The following is a 12,680-nucleotide window of genomic DNA, read 5'->3' as shown; positions in this document are numbered from 1 at the left end:
GCAGACCACACAAGTCCGGGGCCACACTGACCGGAAAGCCTCCAACAGGAGGAGATCTCCTGACAAATCCACACTGTGCCGGGGGCAGCCATGGAAAAGACTGAGAATAACGAAGTAAAGAACGAAATTCCCTGCTTTCCAAGCAACTGAGGGTCATGTGAAAAATGATTCAAAACAAGTTCCAACATACATATAAATCAAGAGCCCAAGTGACACTGAAATGTACCAAACTGAACAGTTCAGGGTTGTGCAACTTGTTCTAAGCAAAAATCTATCTTAAATGATAAAGGCCAAGTGCTGGCAGCTCATGTCCTAGCTACTCGGGAGGCTGAGATCTGAGGATCACGGTTCAAAGCCAGCCTGGGCAGGAAAGTCCCCATGAGACTATCTTTAATTAACCACTCATAAACTGGAAATGGAGCAGAGACTCAAAGTGGTAGAGCCCTAGCATTGAACAAAAGAGTTCAGGGATAGTACCTAGGCCCTAAGTTTAAGGCAGTATTAGTTTCTGTTTTTTTTTTTTTAAAGGTGAATAAAAAGCATCAGAGAAAGAATCAATAGCTCACAGACGAGAACTAGCCAGGTGTGGTGGTACATTCCTGCAGTCCTAGCTACACTAGGAAGGCCGAGGAGCTGGGGGAGCCTAGGAGTCGGAGGCCAGTCTGAACAACATACTAAGACTCCCATCTTAAAAAAAATGAAAAAGGGGGCTTTATCTCAGTGGAAGAGCACTTGCGTGGCAGATGCAAGGCCCTGAGTTCAGTTTTGAGCTCTGATTACTGAACTCAGTCAAGATTTCCGCTGTGAAGCCCCCTTTTCTCGCGCTTGCTTGGCTTGGCCTCTAGCCCCACAGCGGCAGTGCTGAGCCTGGCGGCGCAGCACCTCAGGCGTACCTTTGGAGCCGGCGCGGCTCTGCACTGCAGTGGCGCTGGCCTTGCGCCGCTGAGGAAGGGCACGCTGGGGCTTGAGGACGCAGGCTGCTTAATGGCAGGCAAAGCTCTCCCCGGAATGCTGCAGTAATCCACTGGCAAGGGCCGGCTTCACAGTCTCAAGAGCCATGGAGACCCCCCAATGCACCAGAATACACACACACACACACACACACACACACACACACACACACACACACACCCCAGGAGACCTGGGCCCAGGCACTCTGGGAGGGCATTGCAGCATAGCGCTCACACTGGGCCACCAATGGTGAAGGGGCACTCAGCACTCAGGCTGCCCATACTTCATCAAAACTGGGCAGCACATCCACGCCAAGGCTCCATGAGAAGCCCCTCTACTTTTGGCTGTGGTGGGAAGTGGCGGTCACATGATGCTGGTTAGAAGCTGTGACACTAGGCTGGTCACACTGCAGGACTCCAGGGTGACAGCTCTGATGGGCAGGGCCATGTACCAAAGGGCCTGAGAGGACAGCAGTGCATGTAACAGCTTTAGATCTTTCTAGGGTCACATTTGAGAGATCCCAAACCCTGTGGTGTGCAGCTGCGATACAGTGAGCCTGGCCACCCACTACCACAGCCAGGGCTGCAACCGAGCGGAGCCCATGTCCCTCGGCCTGCACAAAACCACACCTACAGTCCCCGTGTGCAACACAGGCCCACAGTCAGCAGGCGACGTCCCAAGTGCAAGACAAAATCCCCTGAGGCCTTACAGGCGCCACCTCCAGTCACAGAGATGCTGGTGTGCTCCAGATGCTCCCACCAGTGTCCAGACAGAAAGCGCTCTCTGCCTGTGGCACCACCGGGCTGGGGGTGCAGATTTCCACCTCTTCTCTTCCATCTGAAACACCCCTCCAGAGCATGGGGTCCCCAGACAATGGCACGGCACGCTGTAGTGCAGGGAGGTCACCCCTAGCCAGGCTGCGCCCTGCTCCAGGAGCGTCCCCACATACAAAGGAGGCAAAATACAGCCAGGTGTGCTGGGAGGGGATGCACCCCTCTCTCCTGCTCCTCTTCTCCCCGAACCCTTCCATGCCAGCCTCTCCAGACTCAGCTGGATCGCGAGCCTCTCTCGGCCGGCAGCACTGGGGACTCGGGGCTGACACGGCTGGAAGTGGGGGGAGGCGTGAGAGGCTCGAGAAAAGAGCTGCTGACAAACCTCTGCCGGTGAGCTGAGCTCTCATGTCAAAGGCTGCCTTGTCAGAAGGGCAGGAGCCCAGCAGAGCGACAGCGGGGGCAGCCATGCAGACAAGGCGGGAAGAACACAGCTCGGGACACGCAGTTATACATCAGCAGCTACTGACAGAGCAGTCGGCCTGTATCAGGTGAGCTCCACGGAGGGACAGTCAACAGCCATGAGCTCTGTGTGATGTGCGCGCGCGCGTGTGGTGTGTGCATGTGTGGTGGCACTAGGAACAGCACTTGGGTCTTCATGATTACAAGGCCATTTGCTAACCTGTGGGGGGGGCCTGAGTGTCACCACAGTGGACCTAACAACTAATATGGGGTTCTGCTTCTACCTGTCCCCAAATCACACTGTACTTTCCCTTAGCATAAAAACGTCAGACGCCCTGCTCTCCAGGCAGCCAGCCGTTGCCACAGAACGCAGTCTCCATGCCGTAAGAGCCCCGCAGCCACGACCACCCCCAAACAGGACCCTGCTGCAGCTGTGCTGCCCCAAGACCAGGAACTTCAGAAGGAAAAGGTCTCTCCGGCTCACGGCTCTGGGCTTCCCGGAGCCTGGCGCTGGCACCCGTGTGGCGGCAGGCAGATGGCATCTCAACAGAGGAAGCACTGCCGGCGAGGGGAGCGGTGTGTGGGCATGGGTGCTAGGAGAGCGTCTAACCTGCTTCCGTGAGAGCGAGACGCGCCCCCTTTGGAATAGCACCAACTGCTCTTCCGGCCCGCAGCGCCACTAGGCTCCTCTCCCTAAGCTTCCACCACGCGCAGGCCCGGCGGACACAGGCACCGCCCACCACAGCGCAGTCCAACCAAACCCAGGGCAAAGGACTTGAACCGACAACGTGTGTGTGTGTGTGTGTGTGTGTGTGTGTGTGTGTGTGGCCACTAAGCACCTGACAAGGTCTTGCTCAGGTACAAATCTAAGCCACAATGAAATTCTACTCCATACTTATTAGGATGAAAGTTAGGAGACAAAAAACCAAGGGCCAGGCACTGCTGGTTCACGTCTGTAGTCCCAGCTATTGAGGAGGCTGACTTCTGAGGAGAGAGGTTTCAAGCCAGTGTGAGCAGACAAACCTAAGAGATTCTGTCTCCAAGCAACCAGCAAAAAGGCTGTGCTAGAGGCGTGGGTCTGAGTGAGAGTATGAGGTCCTGAGTTCAAGCCCTAGTACTGCAAAACCAACAAAATGGGCCGGTAGATAGCGTGTGCCTTACACATTTGGAGCCTTAGGTGCGTGCGCGTGCATACATAAACACACACACACGAAGAAAATGAGCACTGGTTGATGACGTGGGTGGGGATATGAGAGTCAGTGGGAAATGATGGAATAGCTATTCACAGTAATGGAAAAGCAAAAGCATCTTGTGTCCACTGACACAGAATGGATAATCAAAACGTGCTCTAGACATATGGTGGAATGTTCTTCAGCTCTGAGAGGTGAAGAAATTCTGACAATGTGCTACAACTCTGTGAAACTCTGGACCACTGCACTAAGTGAACGGGGTTGATGCCGTAGGATTCCCGCAGTTCAGAACCACAAGCAGAGCGTGGCCGTGGAGCCAGGGAGAGCAGAGCGGGGCTTACCGCTCAATGGCACAGCTTTAGTCTGGGGAAGTTACAAAGCCTGGAGATGGGCGGTACTGATGACTATTCAACATGAATGCTTATCACTTAAGTTGATGTATATCTTATCACAATATTAAAAAAAAATGGAGGACGACAAGCAGAGAGAGGAATCATGCGGTTCCCCCCCCCCCCCCCAAGGCTGGTGGTGAACCTGTGTCCTGGGGTCTCCCTGGAATCGGCTCAATGGGGGTCTCCCAACACAACCAGGCTGTTTCTTCCCACATCACTGCAAAATGACTTCAGTTAATCTAAACAAGGCTGTTAAATCTCAAGTCTATGAATCCTTCTTCAGAACGCTTTATTTCCTCTTCAGAAATTCTCAAATCCATCTACCGCCCTAAAAAGAGCTGAGATGCACAAGCCTGAGAAAAGCAAAAGGAAAACCAAGAATGCAAAACAGAAGAAGTTGCAGCCACAAAGCTCTTCTCACCACAGCATTCTTCATCGGTCTGTTTATATAAACACGCCCCAAAGACAGTTTTTCAGGAGGAGTGGCCCTGGCTAGGCCAACAGACATCTCAAAGAGCCCCAAGCACTGGCTAAGTACATGGGAGAGAAGCTCAACAGGAAATGGAAGAGAACCATACCAGCTTTTGCTCATGTGCACCATCACCAGGATTATGAGACTCAGATTCATCTCCAACTCAAGCCTGTACCTAAGCACCTCGTATACTTTTAAATATCATTGAGGCCCGTAGAGGGCTTTTGTTTATGTCCATCGCCATTCACCATATCAGAAAATGAAACAGATGGTGCCAATGTCCTACCATTGGCACCAAATACTGTTGGCCATTTTTCTTAAGGGACATGCTTACTTCATTTTCAAGAAACATCTTGGGGCTGGGGATATGGCCTAGTGGCAAGTGCTTGCCTCGTATTCATGAAGCCCTGGGTTCGATTCCCCAGCATCACATATATAGAAAACGGCCAGAAGTGGCGCTGTGGCTCAAGTGGCAGAGTGCTAGCCTTGAGCAAAAGGAAGCCAGGGACAGTGCTCAGGCCCTGAGTCCAAGGCCCAGGACTGGAAAAAAAAAAAAAAAAAGAAAAGAAACATCTTCCCCAAACCCAAGTATGAATGACCACAGCAGCCACTGATCTTTTGGAAGAAAATGGCGTTGAGGGAGCCAATCGGTGGCAAGCATAAATGATGGCACACACCCATCTCCTGGAGGCCTCGGCACTGGATTTCAGGCCACTGAACGCTGCATGCACACAGCCTGCCTGGCATACACAGAATTAAAAACACACGCTCAGCGTTGAGACTCCATAGCCCACAGTATTTCCCACTGACCGTCAGGGTCATTGTGAAGGAACCAGAGCCCTTTTCACCCCCATAGTCCAGAATCATCCAAAGGTGCGGCTGTTTACACATGAATGTGAACAGCCACAATGAGAAAGCTGGTACTGTACCATTATGAGTGTGACCCCAGAGAGATTGCGGCTCTAACCAATGCCTCTCAAGGGCATGCTCCTTTTGGAACACCGCAGAGGCTCTCACAAAAGGGGAGGCTCTTGAGAATTCCTCTGACTTTTCTTCAGAAGCTCAAGTGCACATCTATCTCCAGGCCATTCCTGTAGGGCAATGACACTGGAGAGAGAGAAGAATCGGAATGCAGGCTGCGGGCAAAATAGACAGTGAATCTGGACAAGCAAGGCCCAAGGTGTCTGGGCAAGACCCAGCTGAAGTCTTCTTGGGGGCTACAGCAGGCAGAGTCACAGTGACAAAAGACCTGAGAGGCCATGCTAGAAGAGTGTGCTGATCAGATGAGCGCCACCCTCCTTCACGTTTTCCTTGACACCACCCAGAAAATGAACGCAGAGACAAGGAAACAAACTCTGAACGCAGCTCTACAAAACCCAAGACTAATGACGGGAGCATTCTTCTTATTTGCAAATACTCAGTCTAGGCTGCATTGAGCCAAAACCAGGTTCCAAAGCCCAAGTCACCATCAAGACGATGCAATGAGTCACATAAAGAGCTGAAAAATCAGCTCGAGAGCCAGTGGCTCATGCCTGGAATCCTAGCTACTCAGGACGCTGAAATGTGAGGATCACGGTTTGAAGCAAACCTGTGAAATTTTGTCTCCAATTAACCAGCAGAAAACTGGAAGTGATGCTGTGGCTAAAAGTGGTAGAACACTACTTGAGCAGAAAAGCTCAGGACTAGTGCCCAGGCTCCAAGTTTAAGCCCCAGGACGGACCACCATAACAACTACAAAAAGAACCAGAACCAGTTTCAGCTCCACACAGCAAACTGTTCCCTAATCCACTGCCTGCGGGCCTCACATGCCAGGGCCTCCCGGACAACCCCAGACAGCAAGGTGGGTAAGTCAGCTGCAATGTCTCGTGCTTCAGGGCGGGTGAACTGAGGCACGCAGAGGGTAATAACTGCATGGGAACCAGCAACTGGCCCTGTGCTTCACCGTCTTTCCTGAGGGAGCACCTCACCCCTCCCCAGCATGGCCACACTGCTGGCACCCTGAAACTGCTGCAGGAGCCCTTCTCCGACGGTGCTTCTACAGGGAGACATGGCCATGACTCTGGAAGTACCATCAACACAACCATTTCAAGGGCAGTGACATGAGCATTTGTGGATCAGCTCAACATCATTCCACTGTAATTCGCTCTTCTTCTCTCAAAGGGCTGGGGCGCCTGCAGAGGAGAAATGGCGCCTTCTTTACAGAAAGGGGAGGTGAGCCCCAACTTGCCTGCCACGCCATCTGTTCTCAGGCGTCCCATACTGCCACCTGCTGGAAAACTTGAGCAACGACCTCACATACTCCCAGGAAGGAACATCTGGGCTTACGGATTTTCACTACACAGGTATTGGAGGACAATGGCAACTATCTGGAGCCGGCTGCGCCTCTACCCCAGGCAGATCTTAAGACTGCCACAGGAATCAAATGAGGAAAGCCCAGAAGAATTCACACACACAGCTTGCCAACTGGGAATTTAAAGCATTTTAAGGGGCTGGGAATGTGGCTTTGCAGTAGAGCGCTTGCCTAGCATGCATGAAGCCCTGGGTTCAATTCCTCAGCACCACATATATAGAAAAGGCCAGAAGTGGCGCTGTGGCTCAAGTGGCAGAGTGCTGGCCTTGAGCAAAAAGCAGCCAGGGACAGTGCTCAGGCCCTGAGTCCAAGCCCCAGGACTGGCAAAAACAAAACAACAACAAAAACTTACTCATTAAGTTACAAAAATGACTGTTTTCTTATATAATGTGCAGACAGGGAAAATAAAAGTTCAAGAATGTCTCCAAGGTCCCTTCTCTAGGTCCCTTCTCTAGGAAGGCTGGGACTCTGGTCCATCTCGGGGAACCATCAGCACACCGCGCAGCTATGGTCACTGCAGACAGTGCAGCTTCTAAAAGGTGGCACCAAGGGGCTGCAGAAGGGGAGAGACCCCCACAGCCCTGGAGTGAAAGAGGAGAAAGCCAACGAGGGAAGGGCTAGAGACAAAGCCCAGAGGCAGAGGACACCAGAGGCGGCTTGTTGGGCATCAGGAGCCTGGACTTGACACACCATTCAGCTCTCAGCCTGGGCAAGGCCCTCACCGGGGAGGCTGCCCAGAAGAGTGGCAGGAGCCTGGGAGATGGAGCGCACAGTAACTGACTGTTCTGACAAACCAGCGAGAGCCTAATAAACACATTTCAGCAAGCGCACTGGATCTGGGGGCGGAGGCTCAGAGTCAGGGGAAATTCAATGTCAAGAAACGGTGCGTTATCCCCAAGAGGCAACAAAGGACCTCAACAGCCATGTTTAAGCAACACTATTCAGTCCAGTTATGGAGACAGCCCAGAGGCCTTACCATGATAAATGGGTGAAGAAAATATGGTATACACACACACACACACACATGAGTCTTATTCATCCCCAAGGAGCAATACATCATTTGCATATGCCTAACATGATAAAGTGCTGGGTTCAATCTTTTTTTTTTTTTGGCCAGTCCTGGGCCTTGGACTCAGGGCCTGAGCACTGTCCCTGGCTTCTTCCCGCTCAAGGCTAGCACTCTGCCACTTGAGCCACAGCGCCGCTTCTGGCCGTTTTCTGTATATGTGGTGCTGGGGAATCGAACCTAAGGCCTCGTGTATCCGAGGCAGGCACTCTTGCCACTAGGCTATCTCCCCAGCCCTGGGTTCAATCTTAATTTGTTTCTAAATAGAAAAAATTTTTAAAAAGGAAATAATATATACCATGGCTGTTGGAAGTAATTGTACAGCCATCCTTTCTTTCCTTTTTTCCTTCTCTGGCTGTAGGGCTTGAATTCAGGGCCTAGGCGCTGTCCTTGAACTCTTTTGCTCAAGGCTAGTGCTCTCCTACTTTGAGCCACAGCTCCACTTCCAGTTTTTGAGCAGTTAATTGGAGAGAAGAGTCTCATGAAGATTTTTTTTGCCCAGGCTGACTTTGACCGTGATCCTTGGATCTCAGTCTCCTGAGTAGTTAGGATTACGGACATGAGCCATCCATTTTTAAAAAAGAACCCACAGTGCTTTTGTAACCAGCAACAAGAGCTTGCTTCTTTTTGAGTGGTGATGAGCAGTATACCTTACAGAACGCTGCCATCAGCAGAGACCTGGAGAGAGCAGACGGCTCCTCCAGCCCTCAAGGCTCAGGTTCCCAGCCTGCCTCACAGCCTGGGCCCAGGGAATGACACAAAGACAGCCCCACAGAGGAAGCTCACAGTGCTGCTTTGTGGCCTGCTTTCCAACTTAGGAGGCAGGCTGAAAACAGAGACGTGCAGGGAGATGACAGGTAGTTCTGAAGGTGGGGTCGGGCCTCAGTCCCACCTCCCTGAACCTGGACACAGCTCTCTGGAAAGCATGTTGGTTAAGTGGGCTGGAAGGCCAGCTTTCTCAGAGCCACCTCATCCGTAGACCTGCTTCCCCAGGGAAGTGTGATGAGCTTTGCTTTTTAACTCTGCTTTGAGAAGGTGAAAATCACAGTCACGAGTGGGAATGAGTCACCAGCTCTACAGTCATCACCCCACCCCCCACCAAGCCTCTTCCTGCAGCTGGTCTTTGGAGCACCCCCCCACCTGCCCTTAACACCTCCCCCACTCCTACAAGATGAGCCCCCAGCTGCCCCGCCCACCTCCTGGGAAGCCGGCCCTGGAGCCAGTGGCCCTGCCAGCTCAGGAGTGCTCTGCACAGAGTCAGAGAGCAGGCAGCACAACGGGCGCGGGAGAACTTGCCTTTTCCATCTGTGGCCGAGGCTTCTTGTAAATGTCTGATGGACCTAAAAATAAGCATTGAGAGAGGTGAGCTGACAAATCTGCATTCTTCTCTAGTTTTGGCTCCAGTAAAATTCCCCAATTATAAACTAAAAGGATTGTACCAGATGACTTCAGAGCAATCTTCCTTAAAAAAAAAAAAAAAAAAAAAAAAAGAATGAAAGAAGCAATCTTTGCTAACCCACATTTGGCCATTTATGGTGCTTAAGTCTGTAAGTCTGGGGGTTGAAGACGCCCTCTGCTGGCAAAATCCAATCATGACAAACCTGGCTAGGCCAGAGTGAGAAGCTTTCATTTAACCCTCCTGATGGCTCCCGCTCAATTGCATGCCCACTCTGGCCAAGCTCAGGACAACAGCACGCCACTGAACTTCGGTGGGAGAACGGACCCTAGAACAAGGTCACTGCCAAATACTTTTTTGTTGCTGTTGTTGGTTGTGGGGCTTGAACTCAGGGATGGGGCGCTGTTCCTGAGCCTCTTTGTGCTCAAGGCTAGTGTTCTATCACTTGAGCCAGAGCCATTTCCAGCTTGTGAGTGGTTGATTGGGGATAAGAGTCTCATGGGGACTTTTCTGCCCGGGGTGGACAGCCTCCCGAGTAGCTAGGGTTACAGGTGTGTGCCACTGGCACCCATCTCACTGCCAACTTCTAAGTCTAGGCCTGGGAGCTGGACACGTACGTGGCTTCACAAACTCCACTGAGATTGCTAAGTGCAGAGAACAGCCTCTAGGGAGTCACTTTCTGGGCTGTAGCATGCTGGTAAATCGCCATCACTACTGCTCAGGAGGGGATAGCAGCATCATGCTCATCTGCTAAGCTCTCATCTCCAGTCTTTGCTACTAAGCACTGCGCTGCACGGCCTCGCAAGCTGACCTGATAGAAGACACAGGTCCCCGGGATTTCCTTGTGGCGTCCTGTGATTCGGTCGGCTGCTGCCCAGGGGGCAGCGAGCCGCAGTGTGCCCCCACACCCTCCTGCAGGCTACGCACCACACCACGGGGAAGAGGATGGCCCCACAGCACAGCAGGTCAACCAGGAACAGAGAGTCCTTCCACAAGCCGTACTCTGTCGTGCCCTCCTCGGTGGACTCGATGATGATGTAGGCCACGTTCGCCAGGACCTAGGGACAGGGGAGGTTGTGGAGGCCCCAAAGCCTGAGGCCACAGCGCTATGTCTAGTCCCACCAGCTCTTCTAGAACTCTGACAGTCTGCTACAAGAAGTGCAGTTTCTACATCTCACAAGCCAGAGCAGCAGGACTGGCATTCGGAAAAGTGACTGTCAAGTGATTCCCAAGAGTGTTCAAGGACCTGGGGTTTTGGAATTCAGAAAGCAAAGCTCACTCTTGCACTCCCAAAGGCAGACACGAGTTTCTGGGTGAGCTGCCGCCTCCTGACTGGACCTGGGGCTCAGCCCTGCTAGAAACAAAGAGGGGAACAGCAGCAGATGGGCTCCCTCACCTGAAGCGGGATGACGATCATGAAGATCTTCTTGTCCTTATCAGACAGGATGTGCTTAATGAAAGCCCAGCCAGTGCCAATGAGCGCGATGGTGATGAACAGCAGGGCGCCTTTCAGGCTGGAAGAGAAGCCAGATCACAGAGCCCAGTGGGTCTCCTCACACTCAGTGACAACACAGCCCCCTGTGCTTTAGCGGCGCACACTGCGTACTTACAGGTGCGTGATGTAGTACACGACAGCCCAGCCCTCAATGGGAAAGCCCTGCGATGAGATGTAGTGGTAGTCGATCTGAAAGCGAACAAGCACAGCTCAGGAAGGTCCACCTGTCAGCCACCCAGGCTGCATGACACACAGGACCCCAGGGGAACTTAGATGGGGGTCCCCCACCCCACCTGCCAATTCACTAGAAACCATTTAGCCCAGGTCCCACTCTTAAGGACGACACTTCACTCTGGCAAATGGCTGCCTATTTTCTTAAAAAAAAAAAAAAAAAAAAAAGAAAAATCCAAATGCTATAAGCATTCTCCATACTCTAGTCAAGAACTTGTCCTTTCATACAGCGGCTGCTGCTACATAGGATGCCAGCAAGCCAGCCAGCCTGTCAGTGGAAACATCTAGGCATAATGAACTTCATTCTTTAAAAAGAAAAAGGAGGGCTGGGAATGTGGCTTAGCGGTACATTGCTTGCCTAGTGTGCATGAATCACTGGGTTCAATTCCTCAGCACCACAGAGACAGAAAAAGCCAAAAGTGGCTCTGTGGCTCAAGAGGTAGAGTGCTAGCCTTGAGCAAAAAGAAGCCAGGGACAGTGACCAGGCCCTGAGTCCCAAGCCCCAGGACTGGCAAAAAAGGAACAAAGAGTTGGGCATCAGTGGCTCATGCCTATAATCCTGAGGATTGTGGTTTCGATAGGATTTTTTTTTTTGGCCAGTCCTGGGCCTTGAACTCAGGGCCTGAGCACTGTCCCTGGCTTCCTTTTGCCCAAGGCTAGCACTCTGCCACTGGTGCTGGGGAATTGAACCCAGGGCCTCAAGTATACAAGGCAAGCTCTCTTGCCACTAGGCCATATCCCCAGCCCAGGATTGTGGTTTCAAGCCAGCCCAGGAAGAAAGTCTTGTGAGACTCTTACCTCCAATTAGCCACTCAAAAACTGGAAGTAGCGATGTGGCTCAAAGTGGTAGAGTTCTATGCTAACCCTTGAGCAAAAGAGCTCAGGGTCAGGGCTCAGGCCCTGAATTCAAGACTCATAACTGACAGAAAAAAGAAAAGTCTGGCCAGGTGCCAGTGGCTCACATACCTGTAATCCTAGCTACTCAGGAGGCTGAGATCTGAGGATTGCAGTTCAAAGCCACCCCAGGCAGGAATGTTATGGGATTCTTATCTCCAATTACCCACCAAAAAGCTGGAAGTAGAGCTGTGGTTCAAGTGGCAGAGCACTAGCCTTGAGCAAAAGAAGCTCAGGGACAGTGCCCAGGCCAAGTTCAAACCCTACGACTGGCAAAATAAAAAAAGTCTATAAATGTAGAGATGCTTAAAGCTACCAATGCACTTTAACTGAAGTGGCAAGATTTAGCAGAGTACCCCCAAATGAATCCCAGAAGACCCCACAAATGGCAGTGACACATGTAACTTTCATTCTAAGTGGTGTCTAGGTACTAACATGATTCCACAAGAATGTCCTAGCTGATGTCACTTCCCGACAGTGTAACTAGATATTTTTTCCCCCTAAGGACAAAGTGTGGCTTGCACACACCTCACTGGCTCACAGCTGGGATCCTGCCCTATAGGCACACACTTAGTTCCATCTGTATCAGTTCTCAATATGTAAAGTTAAAACTCAATCATTATGCCTAAGCCTTTTAAAAATTTTTGGTGGTGGTATTGGAGTTTGAACTTAAGCCCTTGTACTACCTAGGAAAGCGCTCTACTACTAAGCTATGCTTCTAGCCCTTCCCTTTTTTCAAACTAGTTATTTTTACGATTAGAGTCTTGCTTCCTACTTGGGCCACACCTATCTATTTTAGGCTTCCCAAACTATTTACTGAGATGACAGGCATGCAATCATGCCTACCTCTTCTGTAGCAAGTCTCACAGACTTTAATGCCTAGGGCTAACCTGGAACCATGATTCTCCCAATCTCAGCCTCCTGGAGCTTAGGATGACAGACATGTGCCCCTATATTCAGTAATGGGCTCTGAAGGGGCCTCATGAGCTTTCTGCCCAGGTTGACCTTGAA

The 12,680-nt window shown here is 51.5% G+C and overlaps 1 protein-coding gene across 2 annotated transcripts in view; it reads right to left on the bottom strand.

Moving 5' to 3' along the window:
- Positions 1 to 12,680, bottom strand: part of Gpr107 (G protein-coupled receptor 107) — a 51,784-nt gene that overhangs the window by 12,235 nt on the left and 26,869 nt on the right. For both annotated transcript variants that reach the window (XM_048344959.1, XM_048344967.1), the window contains 4 exons: positions 10,660 to 10,733; positions 10,446 to 10,563; positions 9,977 to 10,107; positions 8,950 to 8,993 (listed from right to left, as the gene is read on the bottom strand). In XM_048344959.1, the coding sequence (XP_048200916.1) occupies positions 8,950 to 8,993; positions 9,977 to 10,107; positions 10,446 to 10,563; positions 10,660 to 10,733 (367 nt within the window). The remainder of the gene's footprint in view (positions 1 to 8,949; positions 8,994 to 9,976; positions 10,108 to 10,445; positions 10,564 to 10,659; positions 10,734 to 12,680) is intronic.

The sequence above is a fragment of the Perognathus longimembris genome, chromosome 1, assembly GCF_023159225.1.
Source record: "Perognathus longimembris pacificus isolate PPM17 chromosome 1, ASM2315922v1, whole genome shotgun sequence".
Classification (NCBI taxonomy): Eukaryota; Metazoa; Chordata; class Mammalia; order Rodentia; family Heteromyidae; genus Perognathus; species Perognathus longimembris.
This window is presented reverse-complemented; position numbering and strand designations above follow the sequence as displayed.